Source organism: Chrysemys picta, chromosome 5 (genome assembly GCF_011386835.1).
Source record: "Chrysemys picta bellii isolate R12L10 chromosome 5, ASM1138683v2, whole genome shotgun sequence".
NCBI lineage: Eukaryota > Metazoa > Chordata > Testudines > Emydidae > Chrysemys > Chrysemys picta.
Genome location: NC_088795.1, coordinates 73702235 through 73723902, shown reverse-complemented (window position 1 = coordinate 73723902; position 21668 = coordinate 73702235). Strand labels below are relative to the sequence as shown.

The 21668-nt window shown below is 42.9% G+C and overlaps 3 protein-coding genes across 14 annotated transcripts in view; 1 reads left to right on the top strand and 2 right to left on the bottom strand.

Annotated features, from left to right (window-relative positions):
• GALNTL6 (polypeptide N-acetylgalactosaminyltransferase like 6) overlaps positions 1–21668 on the bottom strand; it is a 958556-nt gene that overhangs the window by 12917 nt on the left and 923971 nt on the right. For all 5 annotated transcript variants that reach the window (XM_042842096.2, XM_065596587.1, XM_042842097.2 and 2 more), the window contains 2 exons: positions 15050–15166; positions 772–921 (listed from right to left, as the gene is read on the bottom strand). In XM_042842096.2, coding sequence (XP_042698030.1) covers positions 772–921; positions 15050–15166 — 267 coding nt within the window. The remainder of the gene's footprint in view (positions 1–771; positions 922–15049; positions 15167–21668) is intronic.
• Positions 1–21668, top strand: part of LOC101938927 (uncharacterized) — a 220700-nt gene that overhangs the window by 89393 nt on the left and 109639 nt on the right. For 4 of the 8 annotated variants that reach the window (XR_010601418.1, XR_006172591.2, XR_010601417.1 and 1 more), the window contains 3 exons: positions 7019–7171; positions 7819–7951; positions 10001–12744. The gene's annotated coding sequence lies outside the window, so the exon portion shown is untranslated. Of the gene's footprint in view, positions 1–724; positions 914–7018; positions 7172–7818; positions 7952–10000; positions 12745–21668 lie in introns of those variants that run through there. The other 4 variants (XR_010601414.1, XR_010601415.1, XR_010601416.1 and 1 more) reach the window with 3 other exon arrangements.
• The window catches only part of LOC135983682 (uncharacterized), a 175859-nt gene that overhangs the window by 132703 nt on the left and 21488 nt on the right, over positions 1–21668 (bottom strand). The window lies entirely within an intron of this gene.

Here is a 21668-nt window from a genome sequence, read left to right as displayed (position 1 = left end):
AAAATCCAAGCCCTTATGCTCAGCTTGAGTAAATGTGGGAGCACGGGGGATGATGGTTATGTGGAGGGATCCCTCAGCATTTCAAAGAAAACTGCACAGATTGCAACAATGAAAGGGTTAATCAAAGTCAGTAATTTGTTAATCTTATTTGAAATCCTGTTAGTATTACTATGGCACTGTTTGCTCTGAACACAGTTTCCAGCACGACCACATATTTTTAGTGCTTTGTAAAAATGGGTTGAAACAGCAGATCAGAGGGACACCTAAACTGTTTACCCTTGATTTGTAAACTCCCTCTTTTTTGTGGGCTTACAACAATGCTTTTAATGTTAATTTTTGTGTGTGATGTATCTGCCAAATATATTCTTTAAAGTATAGTAAAATATTAATATTTAACTCATGAGCAGCATTTCTTGCTGCCTCACACAGAATAAAAATATTCCCTGTGGTGCCTTTGTTAAAATGACACACGTCTTAGTGTCAAAATGGTAAAGCATCTTTCAAGGAATAAGGGGCTCACCCTGTGTTGGATCAAATCTGTATTAATTTAACTTTGACTTAAGTAGCTGCAAATGCACACAATGTGCATAAATGCCTACTGTATATTAAAAGAAACATGCTCTACAGAGATTCTCATTTAAGCTAAACTGGAATAAACCATAATGGTTTTTAAAACCAGTGTCTTTTGACTGGACAAACACATTGTTCTCCAAATTCACTACAGACTCAAGATAGTATGAATATCTGAAAATGACCCAAGGTGACTCCAACCTTCCTATAGCTCCAATGCTGGTTACCCTTCATGCCATGACAGTCATACAGTGTGACAGGGCTACTGTGTGAAACGGCATCGAAGCAGAATTTTCTGGTGTGAAGAGGTTCCCCGGGGCGGATGTCTTCTCTCCAACCAAAGGTAAAGAGCTACAAAAAAAAAAAAAAAAAAAAAAAAAACAGGCAAGATGATACTATATGGCTGTTGAAAGACATTTAAAAATAAAAACCAAACCAGTGTATATGCCCTTCCTTTGCATGTTATGGAAAAGGATTAATTAGACACCAGTTGATGATATAGTGATTCAAAGTTCTGTTGGTTAAATGTGTGCATTAACACCACCACAGAACAAACATCAGTATGGAACAACTGCTAGTTCTTGGCAGAAAAAAAAATTCAGATTACACAAATATTAGTTATTCTCCCAGTTCTAAGAAGAGGGGGAGAGTTCCAGAGTTACTGACAGAAGAAATTAGTAAACCTTTGGAATCTCATATGTAGGCAGCATTTCAGAGAACACAGGTGCAAAATAGTCAGGGAGTTCAGAAGATCATCCTAGCTTAGCCTCACGCACACAGCATTTTTCTGACCTTCACTTAGAAATCACTGGGGTAGTATCTCAGTCAGTTACATAGATAGATCATTCCCCTGCCGAATTTTTGTCATGTTTAACCTACAGTTTCTTTTATTTATATGGTATAATATCATTTCCTTTCTTTTGCCCCCTTTTCCCAAGTCAGACATTAAGTTCTATCCATCTCCCTCCTCTACAACTTGTGATCTACATGCAAATCATCAAAGCCCTTCTTCATGGATTCTGAGAGAGATTCTGGAGGTTTACAGTCAGTAACAGTGTCCTGCTCAATCAGACATCAGCTGCCTGATGTTACTGCACAGCACCACAAAACGTTCATTCATAAGATGCAGGTGACAGGCCTGGCATCATCAGATTTAAAGATCTGGCATTTTCCTTTCATGCGAGCCAATGTGTAATACAGGTCACAAGTTTTAGGTTTAATATATTGGTATTAGTTCTGCAGTACTGTACTAGTAGAGTTAATTTGAAAGCTGGTATATTTTATGGTGCCAACTCTTAGCTCTTTGAATAGCTGTCAATTTCCAGGTAGTCTCAGTTACACCTATGTAAATCCAGGCCATTGCAGTCAAGGAGATCAGAACTTGGCCCTGAGTACCTCTGTCTTAGGGTGCATATTTTAACCCTTTCATTGTTCTAGTCATCCTCTGAATTCTTTCTGAAAGTGATGCTCTGTTTAAAATGAAGTGTCGCAAATGATGCACTGTGCTCCAAGTGTGGCTGTATAGAGATGGCAAAGAGAGGAATTATTACCTCCCTTGGCCTGCAGGCAATCCCACTATATGTACAGCACAGCTCCCCCTCCACACCACTGCATCTCATTGTGAGCTCATGTTCTCTTTGTAATCTGCTGTCATTCCCTATTTGTTTCTGCATTACACGTTCTCTAGCCAGCATTTTCCTTGTTTGGCCCTGTGCTGTGCTTATTATTTCCACCTTCCCTCAGAGTATTGTTTTACATTTATCTACAGTAAAGGACAGTGGACAGCTTTAACATGGTTTTTAAACCAATCCTTGCTTTGTAAAAGGTTACGTCATTTTCTCCATTTCTTTGTGCTTCTTGAACAAAGACTCCCATACCCCCTGCTGAGGTACCTTTTTATGTCATCAGCAGTGGGAGAAGCAGGATTTGGCACTGCAGAAGCAAGGCTGCTGCTTCACAAAAGTATAAGCCTTAAAAAAATTATCACTGTTAGTCTGCAAGCCAAGCTACAGTCCTGAGCTCAAAATAACCAACAATAGACATCAATGCAAAGCTGGGAATCCCAGCTTCCCAATGGTGTGGAACAGAGGTTCTGAAACTCTCACTCTGTTGACTATTTTGTAAGAGACAGAGCCTCTCATGGGCCATATTCTAATCTCTCACTGCTTAATTCTCAAAATATTTCATTCTGCATACCAGCAGGAAGGGCGCTACAGACACTGGTGATCTATGGACCTTGAGAACCGCTGCCATACAGAATGCATTGATACTCAAATTACCAGCTTGTGTCCTCATCTCCCGCCATTTCAATTATTGCATGATTTCTCTAGATGATGGCTTGGGGACTGATAGAGATAAATGTTGTGAACCATATCCTGTCTGAAACCTGAGAATTCTAATTTTTTAACATACAGCTTTCATTTCCAGCCCTAGTGGTCTGAGCAATAGTGGACCTTAAACCTCCAGACTATTGGGCTTTTTTTTCCTTTGTCTTCTCAAATTGTTGCCTTTTGAAACAATATCTACTCTTCTTTCTGCAAGTGCTGCTTCTCCCTGGTGTTGCCATAATAAAAGCAAACTCAGCAGGGACTGGAACTCCCTCTTAGAACTTCGCAGAAAAGGAGAAAATTAGATTGGAGGGAGAAGCAACTGCCCCAAGACAATTATTAAAATCCTGTATTTACAGAGACAGTTCACTGTCATCCATCACTCTTTCATTCTCATCACTTTACAGTGGCTCATCATTTTGTGATTTCAGTCTATCCTCCACTGTCCTGGGAATTCTGCTTAGTTTGATATCAAGTCTGGTATTTTATCCTCCAGCTAATGTGTGAAGATATTACATGGTAACAGTCCCAGTGATGAGCTCCATGACACTCCACTTGTTACTTCCCTCATAATTTGATCAGGGCTGGCTCCAGGGTTTTTGCTGCCCCAAGCGGCGCAAAAAACAAAAACAAAAACAAAAAAACGCGATTGGCTTTTCTCTGCATTCACTAAAGCTGTAATAGTGTCAAGACAGCTAGAGTTTGTTTGACACAAATGTCCTTTATAAACTCATGTTGCTTATCACTTATTGCCTTTTTCCTAGGGCTTGATCGTGTGTAGTATAGGAAACCTCTGGTGAATGCTTTCAACTCTCACTGAAGTTGGTGGAAACAGAGCACATAACATCTGAGGGCTGTGACTTGGATTACATGCCTATGTAAGGGACTAAGAGCTTCCCCATCCCAGTTTAGGCTGCTTGGATGTTTGTTCTGGGTGATTAGGAGGAAGGAGATGTTGAGTGCCCACCTTCTGCCTGTCCCTTCTTCCCCAGAGCATATGAACAGGGAGGGTACAGAGCCATGACTTTACTCTGCTATTTGCTAACCAGTACAGCTGAGCTTGTACAGACAGGTGTAATTGCTGCTGGCACATCCCAGTTTACTTATGTCTGATCCCTCGCCCAGGGTTCTGCCTGAAATCAGAATCTAGCCCTTAGAAGTAAGAGATGGAAAAGACCTATTTACTCATCCAGACTGGCTCACAGCCAGAACAAACTTGTTTCCTACAACATATTCTTTGTGTTCCTTTTGTTTTTCCTTTCTGCTGAAGTTTCCTGGATCTTCATTTTTAAAACTCTGAAACTACAGAGTTGTACATCTGCAGTCCGCTGATCCCTCACTCCTCACCAGGAATTTAAAAACGACCACAACCCTTTTGTCTGCAGTTTTGCCTTTGGAACCTTGGTATAGAAGGTCATTTTTCAGACTACTGAAGGCTGCATAAAGGTGTGCCAGCTAGAAGTGCTGCCAAGAGATTCATCTTTATTTCTTGCCCGCAATTACATGATGTGAGTGAAGTCATACAAAATATTATATCACTGTCTCCAGGCAGGGTCAGCATACATTAACTCCTGTTATACAGGTCATATCTTGACACTGATTTTTCTACTGAACTCTCCAAAAATTTCTATAGCAAGTTATCAAATGGGATCAATAGCAAATATGCTATTAAAAAAAGACATAGGTACAGTAATAAAATACTCGATACCCTAATCAACATTTTTGATTTCTATCGGCAAATACAGAAATCAGGATAAAGAGCTAGCAAAAATTAGAATCGTGTATTTACAACTCTGCTGGAGCACCCTTTTAACCAGGCCCATTTTTATGGATTTCTGACACATCTCAAGGGAAATTACACATTTACATTCTCATTCCTTGTGAGACATTTCACTTGGAATATTTAAACTAGAAAATGTACTTAAAGCCTATTGCAGGTACCATTACTGCACTGGCAGTAAGATAGGCTAATGATCTAGCAGGTCTATTTCATCTTACATTTCTGTGATTCTTGGATTTTTTTTTCCTTCTAACTGGCAGATTTGAAAAACTGAGTAAAATGATATGACACATATATAACAAGAGTTGTTATGGTGTGGTGCGTGGTTGCTGGTGAGAATATGCTTAAGGTTGGCAGGTTGTCTGTGGGCGAGGACTGGCCTACCTCCCAAGGTCTGTGAAAGTGAGGGATCATTGTCCAGGATGGATTGTAGATCAAAATCCCTCACTTTCACAGACCTTGGGAGGCAGGCCAGTCCTCGCCCACAGACAACCCGCCAACCTTAAGCATATTCTCACCAGCAACCACGCACCGCACCATAACTCTAACTCAGGAACCAACCCACGAAACAAACCTCGATGCCAACTCTGCCCACATATCTACACCAGCAACACCATCACAGGACCTAACCAAATCAGCTACATCATCACCGGCTCATTCACCTGCACGTCCACCAATGTTATATATGCCATCATGTGCCAGCAATGCCCCTCTGCTATTTACATTGGCCAAACTGGACAGTCACTACGCAAGAGGATAAATGGACACAAGTCAGATATCAGGAATGGCAATATACAAAAACCTGTAGGAGAACACTTCAACCTCCCTGGCCACACAATAGCAGATGTAAAGGTAGCCATCTTACAGCAAAAAAAGCTTCAGGACCAGACTCCAAAAAGAAACTGCTGAGCTCCAGTTCATTTGCAAATTTGACACCATCAGATCAGGATTAAACAAAGACTGTGAATGGCTATCCAACTACAGAAGCAGTTTCTCCTCCCTTGGTGTTCACACCTCAACTGCTAGCAGAGCGCCTCACCCTCCCTGATTGAACTAACCTCGTTATCTCCATACTGATTTATACCTGCCTCTGGAGATTTCCATTACTTGCATCTGAAGAAGTGAGGTTCTTACCCATGAAAGCTTATGCTCCCAACACTTCTGTTAGTCTTAAAGGTGCCACAGAACCCTCTGTTGCTTTTTACAGATTCAGACTAACATGGCTACCCCTCTGATACTTCTCATTGTACTGGACCTAGGTGCTGATTGGGGGCCAGAGAACTGGAATACAATAAGTGGGATGTGTGATTATTCTTTTTTGCTTCTTGATAACCAGTGTGGGGATCAGAAGCACGGTTTGTGACTGGTTGGGTAATTTAACTTCCGTGTTACTCACGAATCTTGGGAGTATCTGCTCTCCTTTTTGCAGCCTGCCCTGACCTTGGCATTTTCAGTGAGGGCTCCCCCTGGGTCACAGGGATATTTTTTAAGTATGGCTGTAAATGTATACTGTGATGAGCTTGTAGAATGAGTTAACACTCTGGGAGGAGGTTGAATGCTAGCAGAACCATAATACACAATAATACATCTGGAGATCCATTTTGAGTGTCTCTGGGTAGAAATAGTAGATCCTTTAGATCTGACCGCAAACGGAATGAACAATATAGGAGATTTCCTGAATGATTTAGTTCTATTTAGGCAGAAAACTAGCGCTCTCCGGACACTAGAATGTGGAAAGCAGTCTACAAAATGGAATTTAGATGGTTTTGGAAAGAAAAATGGTAGATGAATAGTCTGATTCAAATGAAATTCAGATGATACTTTAGGGGAATCTGGGGTGTGGCACAGGAAACCTTGTCTTTGTAGAATTGTGAAATGAGGGTCTGCCATTAAGGCTCCAATTTTGTCCACTCTTTGGGCTGATGAAATAGCCACTAAAAAGGCGGTCTTGATAGACAAGTTCTATAATGAGCAGATTGCCATTGGTTTCATGAGATTTCTAAGAACCAGATTGAGGTCCCAAACCGAAGTAGGGACTTTCACCTGTGGAAAAGTGTTTCCCAAGCCCTTCATGAACCTTATAATTGTAGGATGAGCAAAGAGCGAGAACATCTCAATTGTGGAATGAAAAGCTGCTAATGCAGCTAAGTGAACCTTGAGAGAGCTGTCAACCATGTTTTCTTTAAATGCAACAGGTAGTCCAGAACCAGTGGAAGAGGGGCAGATTCAGGAACAATTTTCTGGTGGTCACACCACTCACAAAATCTTTTCCACTTTTGAAGGTAAGTAATTCTGGTAGACTCTTTTCTACTTTTTAGTAATATCTGCTGTTCCTTTGCAGAACAGGCTGACTCTAACTCATAGAACCATTGAAGAAGGATGCCTTGAGGTGAAGAGTTCTCAGATTGGGATGCAGCAGTCAACCAGTGTCCTGCAAGAGGAGTGGAGGAATGATTGGAGGATTTATTTCTGGACAGAAAGCTAGGTGAAGCAGGTAAGGAAACCATGCTGCCTTGACAATGTCAGGCCACTAGGATAATTCTGGCTTTGTCCTGTCTGATCATCTTCACCACATGAGAATCAGAGGTATTGGGGGGAAACGAATAAAACACCTTCCTGTCCATGGGAGGAAGAAGGTACTCCACCAATGAATCGCAGTAAACCGTCCCTTGAGCAGAAGAGGTGGCATTTTTTGTTTAAGGCTGTGAAGAAGAGGTCCAACTTGTGGGAAGCCCCAAGTTTGAAATATGTCAGTAAGTATCTGAGAGGCCAACTCCCAATCCTAGTCTTGGGGAAAAGACCTGCGGAGAGCATCAGCTGTGATATTTTGCCTGCCAGGAAGATTCACTGCAGAATTCTTATGCAATCCCATATACAGCAGTTCCATAACTTTATTGCTTTGGTACAGAGTGAAGGGGACCCCTTCCCACCTCCACCAGTTGATGTAAAAATATGCAGGCCATATTGTATATCATGACTCTGATAGACTTGTCTTTGATGAGAAGCAGAAAATGAAGGCAGGCATTTCTGACCACCCTTTGCTCCAACAGGGTGATGTGGAGGGTGGTTTATTGGGGTGATCATCTGCCCTGTACAGTATGAATGGCAAGGTCTGCCCTCCCTCTCCCTCCATCCTAACAGATTGCAGTTACCGTTGGCACCAATCGGAGGAAGGGAACTTCCATACCTACACTGTGATGATTTCTCCACCAGTTTGGGGAGTGTTTTACCTGTTGGGGAACCGATACCTATTGGTATAAGCTGTGTCTGCTTGGTGAGTAAATTGTTCTGAGCCATCCCTGGAGACAGCGAAGGCATAATCGGATATGATCTGTCACAAAAGTGCAAGAACATCATGGGACTCCAAAGTTGAAGACAGTTGTTGACTGAGGTTTGAGGGCTCAGCTGAATAGACCTGCCAAGGTTTGATAGCCCTCAGCATCTATCCATGGGAAGAAATTCACTGGCTACCAGGGAATCCAAAGATGTCCCTATAAACTGTATATTTTGTACTGGAGTCAGGGTGAATAGTCCCACATTCAATTGCAGGTCCAAGTCCAGGAAAAGGCAAGTGTCCTCTGCATAGCAGAGAGCACCTCCACGTAAGATCAACTGTTGGGATATGAAAACAGTACCATTGCCTGTCAATGGAAGTAGGTGGCCATTACCCTATAACCTTTGAGAACACCTTCTGAGCCAAGGAAAAGCCAAACACAGGAGCACTCGGTATTGCAAGTGGTCCTGACCTATAACAAAATGCATATCTTCTGTGAGATGGGTGACTTGCTATGTGGAAGTCTTTGTCGTTGGCACAAGGAAATATTTTGTGTAGAAACCTCTTCTCTTTGTGCTGAGCAGGAACAGGTTCTGTCACTCAGGTAGAAAGAAGGGAGTTTATTTTCTGTCTTAATAAGAGCTCATGACAGGGACTGCTGAAGAGGGATGGAGAAGAGAGGTAAAGTGAATGGTGTAGACCATTATTACTTCTAGTACTAATTTGAGGCGATATGTTCCCAAGCTGGTTGAAAATGGAAGAGAGGTCTCCAAATAGGCGGGGAGGTGGGCAAATGATTGTAGCTGACAGTCCAGAGAAAGGGGAGGGTTTAAACGCTTGACTATCCCGTAAAAACTGATCATTAGAAGAAGCAGCAGCCTGCTGTGAACTAGTGTCAGATGCATAGGCGCCGACTCCGTGGGTGCTCTGCACCCATCAGCAGCCAAGCTGCCCATCCTGCCTCCCTGCCCCACCCCACCTCACCTCTCTTCCTCCTCCATCTCCTCCCCTAAGCGTGCCGTGTCCCAGCTCCTCCGCCTACCTCCCAGTACTTGCTGCCACCAAACCGCTGTAGCAAGCTCCGGGAGGGAGGGGGGAAGAGCGGGAATGTGGAATGCTCAGGGGAGGAGGCAGGGAAGAGGTGGGGCCAGGGTGGGGATTTGGGGAAGGAGATAAATAGGGGCAGGGAGGGGGCGGAGACTTTGGGGAAGGGGTTGGAATGAGGGCAGGAGGGGGCAGGGCTGGGGGCAGAGGGGGGTCGAGCACCCACCAGCGCCATTAGAAGTTGTCGCCTATGGTCAGATGGATTAGAGTATTTCTTTCTCTGGAAACTCTCTTTTTTTGGAAGTTCCATAGGTCTCTGAAACCCAGAGAAACCCAGAGAATTGTATTGGGCTGTTTGGGATCTACTAAATTTCCTTTTGTTCTCAGGAGTGTAGGTACCCAATGAATCCAATGTGGCTCTAAAGTCTTTTAGAGCATGGAGTGATGCATTAGTATTCTTTTTGAACAACTTCAGTCCATCAAATGGGAGATCCTCTATTGTATTCTGGACCTCTCTGGGGAACCCAGATAATTGCAACCATTTAATTGTCCTGTGCATCACTTCTGCAGTGGAGATAGAATGAACTGAGGTATCTGCAGCATTTAAGGTCCTTGAAGGGCTGTCCTGGCCAGTAACAGTCCCTCAGCAACAATAGCCTGGAATTGTTTCCTTTGGTCTGGAGGAATGTGTTAAATAAAAGAATTAAACCTCATATAATTTGTGAAGTTGTACTTGGCTATTAACACCTGGTAATTTGCAATGCGGAATTTTAGGGTTGTATATGAGTAAGATTTTCACCTTAGAAAGTCCAGGTGCTTCCGCCCTCTCTCATATGGGGTGCACTTATGTCAGTGGTGTTTACTTCATTCATTCACCACATCAAGCACCAAAGAGTTGGTGGAGGGTAGGAGAACAGGAACTCACAGTCCTAGGAGGGAACATAATATTTTTATTGGCTCTCTTACACAGAGGGGATATTAAGGTTTACCAAATTGTTTTCACAGGTTCCAGGAGAGCCTCATTCAGAGGGCAGATGACTCTGGATGGAGTTGCAGAGTGGAGAATATCCAACCATTTGGGTTGTGATTCTTTGATTTGTTGAGAGGTATCTGTAGGTTGTCTGTCACCTGTTTGACAAGTTCTTGGAATTGCTGAAAATCATCATCCATAGAAAGAGAAGGATACATTACCACCTCATCAGGTGATGAGAACAAGATGGTAGTCTGAGGGGTAACTTCTTTGCCTGCCCTAGCCTCTTGATCCACAAACATATCCTGTTGAATGATGTGTTGGGAAGGAAAATTTTGTGCCTCCCTATCATTCTGATGAGACAGGGTTGGGGGCCTGGAGAATTGTTGGTGATAACTGCCCCTGGGTCCCAATATGGCCATTGAGGTTTATATGGGGGTGAGGGTGGCAGCTAAGGTTGCTGCCACCAAGCAACATGTGCTCAGCTGAAGTAATCCCTGTCTCCTCCATGGCTCTTGATACTGGCAAGCAATGGAGACTCTGGATCAGCAGTCACCGATAAATTCATTAGGTACCTCAAGTGTTGCGGTACTGCATGTAGTTGTGGCGCTGACTGTAGTCACGGAGCCGAGTGGACAGTGTGCTTCTCCCTGACAGATGGTACCGAAGGCTTTGAGCACTCTGAGGTAGCTACTGATGTAGACAGGGGCTTGGTCACATGTGGAACTGAAGAGCCTGTTACAGGAGATACAGGAAGAGTCATTATGTCCGACGGTACTGCTTTTCTATGCCCATCTCTTCCAGACGGCACAAGTGCCTTCTTGGAACTAGGTTTTCTGTTAGAGCTACAGGGTCTCTCTAACCCACCAGTACTGGAGAAACCCTTAGCCTCTGTGGTACTATGCCTCAAGGTGAAGGCTTCCAAATCCATTGATTTGCTTGGAGAGCAAAGTCTTTTCAAGGTGGACTCATTAAAAGGTGTGTTAGAGCTTCTCTTCTTTGGACATTTAGAGGAGGTCTCTGAACCCTTCCCCTTTCTAGGGGAGTGCTGGGCCAAGGTCAATGGGGCACTAGGTACCCCCGGAGACTGATGTACAGGGGGTTCTACTGACCTAGCTCCACACCAGGTTGAAGGGAATGCTCCATCATTAACAGTCGCAGCTTGATTTCCTGTTTCTTTCTTGTCCTGGATTTGAGGGCTAAACAGAAGTTACATTTCAGCAGAACACGGGCCTCTCCTAAACAGAGAACACACGTAGAGTATCCGTCGCTGAATGGGATGGCCTCATGTCATGTGAGGTAGCGTTTAAAACACAGTGTACTGGGCATGCCCTCTCTGGGAGGAAGGGCTCCCATGAAGTCCTCCAAATAAAAGTCAACAAACTAATTAACTAACTAGAACTAAATGAATCTAATCTAATCTGAACTAACTAAAATTACCAAAGGCAAAGTAGCTGACATGCACTTGCTGCAGTCTCACTAAGGTACATCTCAGGCACAGATAGCTGAGAAGGAACTGAGGGCAGTTTGCCTGTGCAGCCCTATATAGCCTCGGTGTGGGGCACGAGGATTTCTAGGGTACATGCATAGGCTGAATGGATATCGCTAATGAAAATCTCTGGTCAAAGGTGCATGGGGCTCACATGCACCTGAAATGGAGCACCCATAGGGACACTACCTGAAGATGAAAAATAAGTTCCTCTTCAGATGAAAATTAGTTTGCATTTATGTTGCTTTAATTTTCTTTTAGAGATGATAATCCTCATAGTATTTATACTTTGAAACATTTCTTATTTTATTTAAGACTTTATGTTGAAAGGTGGATAAATTAATCACAACTATGTTCCCCACAATTGAAAGAATAACTTTTGGTTACAGTGTAATCTCATCTTGAAAAGAAACCTCCAATTTGTTATTTCAAAATAAAATAGACTGTACCATTTTAACCTTAGAATCAAATTTACTTTTCACCTGAATTTTAAAAGTGATCAACTTTCCCCCTCTTCTGTTGGCCTAGTTTAATCTCTGAAAAGCTCCATCTTTATTGGTTTGGAGGATTGAAAATCTCCTAGAGTTAAAAATTCATTAACCTTTCTATCTTCCTTCACCCTGCATGGTGCTCTCCTTGTCTAGAGCTGCCCTCTGCTGATAAATGTTTGAACTACATATTTCAAATTTCAGCCAATCTATTGAAAAGTCAAGTGAAATGAATACAAACAATTTAGAGCTTGATTCTATAGGGTGCCGACCGCCTTCAAAATCCAGGGAGTCCAAGAGAGTTGGAGGTGCTCAGCACCACCCAAAATAGCAATCTGCCGCTTGGAGGACTGACCCCTAAATTATTAAATAAAAATATTTGTCCTATATACTTTACTTGAATTTATACACATTAAATATCTGCACTAGAACTTGCCAGTTTTTTCTGAAGTTGTTAATCACTTACACTTATCTGTCTGCTAAAGTTAGGGCTTCAATAGTCCTTTCCCAATGAAACCACACTGTTATTTCCAAGGACATATTCTCTTGCATTGTTCTGCATAATATTCTGTTGTATAAATGCATATATGATTACATGTCAGCCATACAGGAATAATTTAGATTGTCTGTGAAGCATAGATCAGTCAGTTTAAAGAGACACCATTGTTCTGATTCTCTTCTTACATTGGTTTAACTTCATTTCCTTTGATGGAATTACTACTGATCATTAATGTTGGGGAGACTAGAATCAAACTCATAGTTTGATTGACTCTTAAATTAAATCTGCTTATAGTCACTCTAATATTCAGAAAATCCTGCAGTCATTTATTTCCAACTATCGCCTCCTTCCAAAAATTCTCCCACCTTCCTATTACCTCCCTCCCTTTCGACACAGGAATTTGATTTCAATGGGAGTTAGGTGCCTAAGCACCTTTGAGGATCGGGGCCTAGCTGTCTTCTTCAAAGATCAGTTCCATTCTCCTTCTCCACTATTCTTTCCATAGGCACCCTCCCCATCCCCCTCTGCCCTCCCGCCTGCTGGTGGGCTCTGCCGATCAGCTCCTCCACCTCTTGCCCAGTGGTGATCAGTTGTTCAGTGGCATGCAGGAGGCGCTGGGGGGGGAGAGGGGAGGAGCGGGGTCAGGAAGAGGCGGGGCTGGAGTCCAACACCCCTGGGGAAATCACAAAATCGGCACCTCTGACTCTTTCCTCCAACAAACTCTCTCCCCTGTCACTAAGGTTTCTTGTGCCTTCTCCTGCATCCCCTCTACCCCTCCTCTCTTGCTTCCTAACCTGACCTCTGATTCATAGATTATAAAGCCAGAACAGACCGTTGTGATCAACTGGTCTGACCTCCTGCATAACACAGGCCATAGGACTACCCTGCATTAATTTCTGTTTGAACAAGAGCATCTCTTTTAGAAAAACATCCAATCTTAATTTAAAAAATATCCAGTAATGGAGAATTCACCACAAACCTTGGTAAATTGTTCCAATGGTTAATTCCATCACTGTTAAAAATGTGCACCTTATTTCTGGTCAAAATTTATCTATTTCAACTTCCAGCAATTGGATTTCTTTTAATACCTTTGGCCGCTAGATTGAAGAGCCTTATCAAATTTCTGTTCTCCATGTAAGTACTTACAGACTGCACTCAAATCAATCCTTAACCTCCTAGCCTCACTCTCATGTCTCCACTGCTCTCAATCTTCTCTCTCTCCTCCTCGTCTGCCCCCCCATTCTCAAAAAGCTATCCCTTTACCCTAACTCATTCAAGTACCATACCAGCACCCTGCTTTCCTTCACTTCCAACAGTAGGAGCAGAAGCAGCCAAAGGAGGGTTGTTGCACTGGGATGGGAGACGACAAAATGGGGCTCTGGCCAGGCCCACCCACCCACCGTAACAGAATCTCCCTGGATTCAGGACTGTGCAGGGATTATGAGCCAGGTGGTGCCTCCCCTCTTCCCTTCCCCTCCCCTCCCCCTCAGCATATGGCCTTGGAGAAAAATAGCAGAGAGCAGCTAATGGTTGTAGTAGAAGCAGCCAAACCAGGGATCTTTCAGTGTTCAGAGAACTTTCTACAGTTTTGACTGCACTCTCTCTGCCCTGTGCTGATTGGCTGTTTGCTCCAACCCTCTGCCTCCCTCACAGTCTCTTCCCCTCATCCTTATTACACCTGCCCCTTTTACCTCTTTCTCCTCTGACCTGTCCCCTCACCCTCTGGCCTTTCCTTTCCATTTAGCTTTTCCCCTCTTAAGTAAACCCCCTACACCTCCCAAAAATATTGGGAACTAACACAATGTTTGTTGCCATCACATGGTTCACCCTCCTAGTGTATTAGATCCATTCTCATGCCCCATGTCTGTCCTGTCTATTGAGACTGTATACTCATCAGGCCAGGGACTATCTACTAGTATAGTGCCTAGCATAATTATTGGTTGGCTCTTAGGTACTGTCCTAATAAACATGATTGATAATAAATTAATTAATGTACTTTATTTTATTTCCACCTCTTCCTTTCTGGCCTCTCTGAATCCACATGGTTACTATTGGAAACACATATTGCTTCCTTCTACCCCAAATTCATTTAAAACATAACTGCTAAGATCATTTTCTTGGCCATTGACCTGACCAATCTTTGAATCCACCATATCTGAAATCTTTTTATCTCATTTCCAGTCATTAGGGTTATTCAGCTGAAGGGACAAGAAGGAGACATGTCTGGTAGGCTCCTCTGCTCTTTTATAATACAGATGTGGATGTTTCATGACAAACATGTCCACTTTCAGAAATGCTAAGAGCTAAATGAATCAAAGTCAACATTTTTGTGTAACTAAGCAAAAATCGGAAGCCTAAAGAACTTCTGGGCATAACTCCTCTTTCCATAAATGAAGCTGGGGAAAATAGCAAAAAAGATGACTAGTGGAAAACCTAAGGTAATATTAAGGTTTGCTTTGTAAAAGCTATTAAGGCCAACAATAGATTTTTAAAAAGTCCACACCGTGTTTAGACTTAGGAGGAGGAGAAAACCTCAGAAAAGTCTTTAGAATCTGGGGAAGAGAAGCAACAATTTTACACTGCATTTTTCTTTATGTCGTTAAAATACCTGTTCATGTGACCATGTCCGTTCTGAGCCGTCCTTCACACAAACATCTAGCCTCAGCTCCGTCCCTGTGGCCCCATGTTTACTGTCCACACAGAGATTGGCTGCCACATTTCGAATCTGCAAAACCAAGCAGCAACATTTCACATTATAGAGCAGGCTGCAGAATAGGATTTGTGAGGAAGAGGATGTTGAGATTTGACTCTGTGTTGGTTCAGTCAGAAATTAGAGATATAGCTATAAGCACATTGCTTATGTATCACTAATGGGATTTTCTATGTGGCAGAGAGGTTGAAGAGATTGTATACGGGAAGTGATCTATTCCTTCCTCTGCACCAGTATTTGAAAAATTCTGTAAAGAAATTGAGATTCCGTTATGTATTAGAATAGTTTTGGGCATATGGACTGGAATAAAAAAAATCTTGGGAGGACAAAGTTTAGTTTGATTGTTCCTCTCCTGCCAACAAAGCAAGCCCCAGATCAAGTTCATTCAGAGGAAACTCCTTCTGTTTGAATCTCTATCAGAATTCAGGGTGATATTTTTCTAAAGCTCAGACACACACAGTTCCAGTGCTTGTTTTTATTTTGACATTAAAATTGCTGCAGATAAGGTCAAATACTGGCATTTCATATGCAGAAGCTTAAAGAGCACTTAAATTTGCATTGAAAACATGTTTGGAGCTTTGCGCGTCCCCAGTCCTGTTTATATGGATCCAGGGCCGACTCGAGGCACCAGCCCAGCAAGCAGATGCTTGGGGCGGCCAAGGGGATAGGGTGACCAGATGTCCCGATTTTATAGGGACAGTCCCGATTTTTGGGTCTTTTTCTTATATAGGCTCCTATTACCCCCCGCCCCCGTCCCGATTTTTCACCCTTGCTGTCTGGTCACCCTACAAGGGGAAGGGGCAGCACGTCGGGCTCTTCGGCGGCAATTCGGCGGAGGGTCCCTGTCCTTCTTGGAGGGAAGGACCTGCCGCCGAATTGCCGCCGAAGAAGAAAGCGGCGCGGTGGAGCTGCCACCGGAGTGCTGCCACTCGCAATTGCGATTGTGGCTTTTTTTTTTTCGCTGCTTGGGGCGGCAAAAACCCTGGAGCTGGTCCTGTATGGATTCTGAGGCCAATATGCAGTAGAACTTATTCTGAAAAGGAAAGTAACCTTTTGAGACTTAAGGTAATTTATTGTCAAGCAATAATTAGTACTGCAACTTCAGGACCATACACCATATACGTGGCACTGGTTCTGTTCTTGGAAGACACAAATACTGAAAAGCAATGTGGAAACTGCCAGTGATAACGAGAGAAGGTGCCAAGTTTATTCGGCATTACATGCATGAGCCTCCTTGAGTTACTTAACTGCACTATTTAAAAATCTCTTGCACAACCAAAGTCTGGAGCTAAATCTTTAGCTTTCCTTGTCTGACATATATATGTAAATTGAGAAATTAACACAAGTGTTCAGAATATCACATACACATTACACATGTATATAATAATACACTTTAAATGGGTGTACAATTTGGCACTCCTTTCAAGAACATCAAAAATGGAGAGTGAATAGAGCAACAATTAAGATCACACATTTTCAATTTTCAGTGAAAACTTTTGTAGATAGCTACGATTATTGCCATTGAAAGTTATGCCAATGGAAGCATAGTCACTTTCAAATGTTACGTACAAGTAGCACAGCCTTTTAATACAGAATAAAGCATTATTATTGACTCTCTCATATTGGAGGCAATGTAGTCTAGCTGAATGAGCTAAGAACTTTTGAATTCTAATCCTGGCTTTACCACTCAATTACTGTGTGACCTTAAACTAGAGCAGTGATACAAAGACCTCAGTGGTTCAGGAGCCAAATTAGCGATCAACATTACCCCCCCCCCCCAAAAGTCACAATAGAGGGAATCCATTGTTTCATTTACAATAGTGCTATATATTCATATTTGAATAGTATGATGGGAAATATTTAGTTTGTTTTATATATGTGTGTGTGTGTGTGTATATATATATACATATACATATAAAATCATGATTGATTTTTTAATAGTTTGACAGCCCTTTATATATATATATATATATATATATATATATATATATATATATATATATATATATATATATATATATATAAAGGGCTGTCAAACTATTAAAAAATCAATCATGATTAATAAATAGTCGTGATTAATCACAGTTTTAATTGCACTGTTAAACAATAATAGAATACCATTTATTTAAATATTTTTTGATGTTTTCTACATTTTAAAATATATTGATTTAAATTACAACATACCCTTACTTCTACATAGCTGCTATGGCTTGTGGTGTCTGGCACTTGGCTCAAGGCGGGCTCCATGCTGTTGCCATCCCACAGCCCTCTGGCCACTCCTGGCTCACCAGGGATGCAGTTTCAGATTTTGGTTTGGTGTGAGTGTGTGTGTGTTGGGCAGGTGGGGGGGGGGGGGAGGAAGTATGTGTGTGTGTTGGGCAGGTGGGGGGGGGGGGGGGAGGAAGTATGTGTGTGTGTTGGGGGAGCACTGTCTCTAAGCAGAGCACTCATGAGCCTGAACACTTTTTCAGCCAGCCGCATCTGCTCTCAGCAGCACTCACTCCTGAGTCAGCAGCAGACAGGATCCCCCTGTTCCCTGACCCCCAGCTCAGCGGTGACCGCGTACATGGGCAGCGGGAGAGGGACATCCCAACATCAGCCCCCGCCCCCCCGCAACCCGCACTCTGCGCAGCAGACAGGAGGCAGGTTCCTGGTCCTAAGCAGGTTGGCCAGGGGTGGCTCCATGTGGGGGAGGGAGGAAGTGGGAGCAGCAGTGGAGCAAGGCGTCGGGAGGAGGGGCATCCCTGCCCCGGAGGCACGCAACGGTGCACCCGTAAGCAGGGCACCCTAGGTGGTGGCTCCCCTTGCCACCCCTAAGGCTGGCCCTGTCCAGGGGGAGGGGATGAGGCAGGCGAGGGGATGAGGCAGGCAACGGGATGCCTCTCTCCCCAACCAGCTGCTGCTGAGCCCCATCTCCAGAGATGTGTGATTAATGCTCGTTTAAAAAAATAACACATTAATTTGTTTTGAGTTAATCACATGTGTTAACTGCGATTGACAGCCCTAGTGTATATATATTATTCTCACAGCAAAATAGACTCTCAGACTTTAAGGTCAGAAGGGACCATGATGATCATCTAGTCTGACCTCCTGCACAACGCAGGCCACAGAATCTCACCCACCCACTCCTGTAACAAACCCCTAACCTATGCCTGAGTTACTGAAGTCCTCAAATCGTGGTTTAAAGACCTCAAGGTGCAGAGAATCCTCCAGCAAGTGACCCGTGCCCCATGCTGCAGAGGAAGGCAAAAAACCTCCAGGGCCTCTGCCAATCTGCCCTGGAGGAAAATTCCTTCCCGACCCCAAATATGGCGATCAGCTAAACCCTGAGCATGTGGGCAAGACTCACCAGGCAGCACCCAGGAAAGAATTCTCTGTAGTAACTCAGATCCCACCCTATCTAACATCCCATCACAGATCATTGACTGACCAAGTATTATTATTTTATCGACTGCAATTGGTTAATAACATAGTAAAAGCATCCTGACTGGTTAATAACTTTGATTAATAATTAAATCACACAGTGTTTTAATATCATGTGCTGCAAAGAGCTGCAAGAAAGACATTAAAGAGCCAACTGTGGCTCCCGAGCCTCAGTCTGAGTATCACTGAACTAGACACTTAATTTCTCTGTTTCTCCCTCTGTAAAAAGGGGATGATAGTAACTACCTAGCTACCTTAGAATGGTGTTCTGAAGGTTAATTAGTTATTGTTTGTACAGTGCTATATGAGTACTATGTACAATTATTATAATGTTAGTTTCTAAGATGTCTGCAAGGGAAATAGTTGTCTAGTGTTACTGTAATTTGTGATCATATTGGGAATCTGCATTCAGGTTCTGAACACAATTGATGACTCCCCAGGCAGGCAGGAGCTAAGCAGCACATTTAGCTCTCTAAGAGGATGGAGGAAATCTCTCTCTCTCTCTCAGTTCCCGCAGGCAGCTCCAGGAGTAGCATTGATAGACTCTAAAGGGAGTCATGTCTAACTTGGAAGGATGATTGAGACCTAGACAAATAATTTGAAAGGGATAAAGAAGAAAATGGGCAGAACTCATCCCTTTAGCCCTTCTGTGATTTAAATTAGCAGAAAACCTTTGAAAAGAATTTAAAGAGAGCAAGATGATACTGGAGGATCTTGATTTCTCCAGGTCCCTTCTTGTGGAGGAGAAGGAAGGTATTAAGGCAGATGGAATTTATGCCAACCCAGCTGGGATCAGGAGTTGTCAACAGAATGCTAGCCATTAGTCAGTCAGTCAGAATCCTGTCATGTGTCTGGCTTTATCTGGTGGTAGGTAACAATTGTGGAGACAGGGAAATTATTCTGCAGCATATGGGAAAGGGTAGCTTCAATAATCACACAGTAATAACCACAGTAAAAGGAGTTTACAAAAACAAATAACCTCCACTTATGAAAAATGCTGCTCAAGCTAAGTGCATGGGAGACAGAGTTCATGTCAAATTTCCTTGAAATTAAGGGACCTGGAGAATTAGAGCCTGTTTTTCAAAGGTTCTGAGCTGTTTTCTTAATGTTCCGCTCTTCATATTATATACTCAAAGCATAGACACCAACTAAAACAGAGAGGCTATGAAACTAGAGTTAACAATAAAATAAATACTTATTTCAATGTTTCACTTTTAAAACCTTATGGTATTAATAGGGTTTTCATATTTTTGTCCGGCAAGGGAATTTTCTTATATTATTCTTCTACATTTAAGGGATAGATTCAATCTATCATATACTGTTCTAGAGAGAGTTTTCCTTTTTAAAGTTTCCTTTAGCTCACTTCCTATCTGCCCAGTTCTCCCTGTTTCCCCTCTCCTCTTTCTACTAAAGAAATGCTCTTCAGCATTTGTTTCTCTGTTCTCTGCATTGTTGTGTGTGTCCATCCCCTTCCCATATCTTATCCTTTCTTTGCTTCTATCTACTCTTCCAGTCAGAGAGCATTATTTTATTTCGGGTGGGGAGAAGGGTTTGATAATAAAAGTATTTCAGTCGGGCTCATACTCCTGCTTTGTGGTACTTCTATGCGGCCTTTGCCATTGTTAGAAACTGAATGGAGCCATTCAAACTGCTGTCAGAACGGCAGGGAATATTCTACAGAGAATCAACACCATGCTGCCTGCAAATCCTACAAGATTCTCTTGTATAACAGGGTAAGGAAAGCAGGAAGTCTCAGAGAGCATGTAGCTTTGTTGTTGTTTTTTCTTGATTAAGGAAGCATGCATCTGAGTTCCCCATTTCCAATAACAGGCTAATATGCATTTCTAAGTTATTGGGCTTTGATTTAAAACTACAGAAAAAATTGCAAGTCTAAATTTTCAAAAAGTTTTCCTCATTTGTACATATGCAATTATTGAGCAGCTTCCTAAATACACAGATTCTAATACTCATACATACTCTAATATTCATACAGGGGGGTGGGAGGGATAGCTCAGTGGTTTGAGCATTGGCCTACTAAACCCAGGGTTGTGAGTTCAATCCTTGAGGGAGCCATTTAGGAAACTGGGGTAAAAATCTGTCTGGGGATTGGTCCTGCTTTGAGCTCCTCCTGAGGTCCCTTCCAATCCTGATATTCTATGATACATACAAAAGATAGAATGGTTACATGCAAAGCCCATTTGTTCACCCCCAATTTCTATTACCTGTACACACAGCTGAGTATGCTGAGAAAAAAAAGCACTCAACGGTTTTGTCTGGGAAAAAATATAGACACAGAAACGAATGCCTGATTGAGGCCCCTTTAGAAATCTGGCCCTTAAAATCCTCCATGTTAGAATTTGATGCAGTTGGAAACAATGCTGTCATCCAGAAAACACTGCAAACTTTGTATTTATGCCTTAATGTGCATCAAGATTCTGAAACACCATCACAGTGCACGCTGGGACAAAAACACTAGTGAAGAGGGCTTAAATAGAGTTCAGGCATCATAATCCCAGAATGGCTACCAATGCTAGAGGAGTGAAGGGGAGGATACTAAGAGTCAGGAGACTTGCAGGCCCTGGCTCTCCCTGCTTTCCTTGCTGCTCCTTCACTTGGGAAAAAGAAGGTATTGACGGAGAGGAACTTATGCTGCTGTAGGCTCCAGCTCCTTGTGCTTAAAGGGTATATCTACCCAGCAATAAAAGACCTGCAGCATGGCTGTGGCTGGCCCGGGTCAGCTGACTCAGGCTCACAGGGCTTTGGCTGTGGGACTAAATACTGCAGTGTAGACATTTGAGCTGGAGCTTGGGCTCCAAGACCCATGGGGGCAGAGGGGTAGAGTCACAAAGCCTGAGCTCCAGCCCAAGCCTGAATATCTACACTGCAATTTTTAGACCTGCAAGCCAGAGTCAATTGACCCGGGCCCTGAGACTTGGTGATGCAGGTTTTTCATTGCAATATAGACATACCCTAAGTGTCCAGGTCATAAAGAGCAGGCACTGGCTCCTCATGGGCCTAACAGGGGGTCAGGTTTTCCTTGACCAGCTAACATGTTAAAGCTACAACTTGTCTTGTCTATAGTAGGATTTTAACA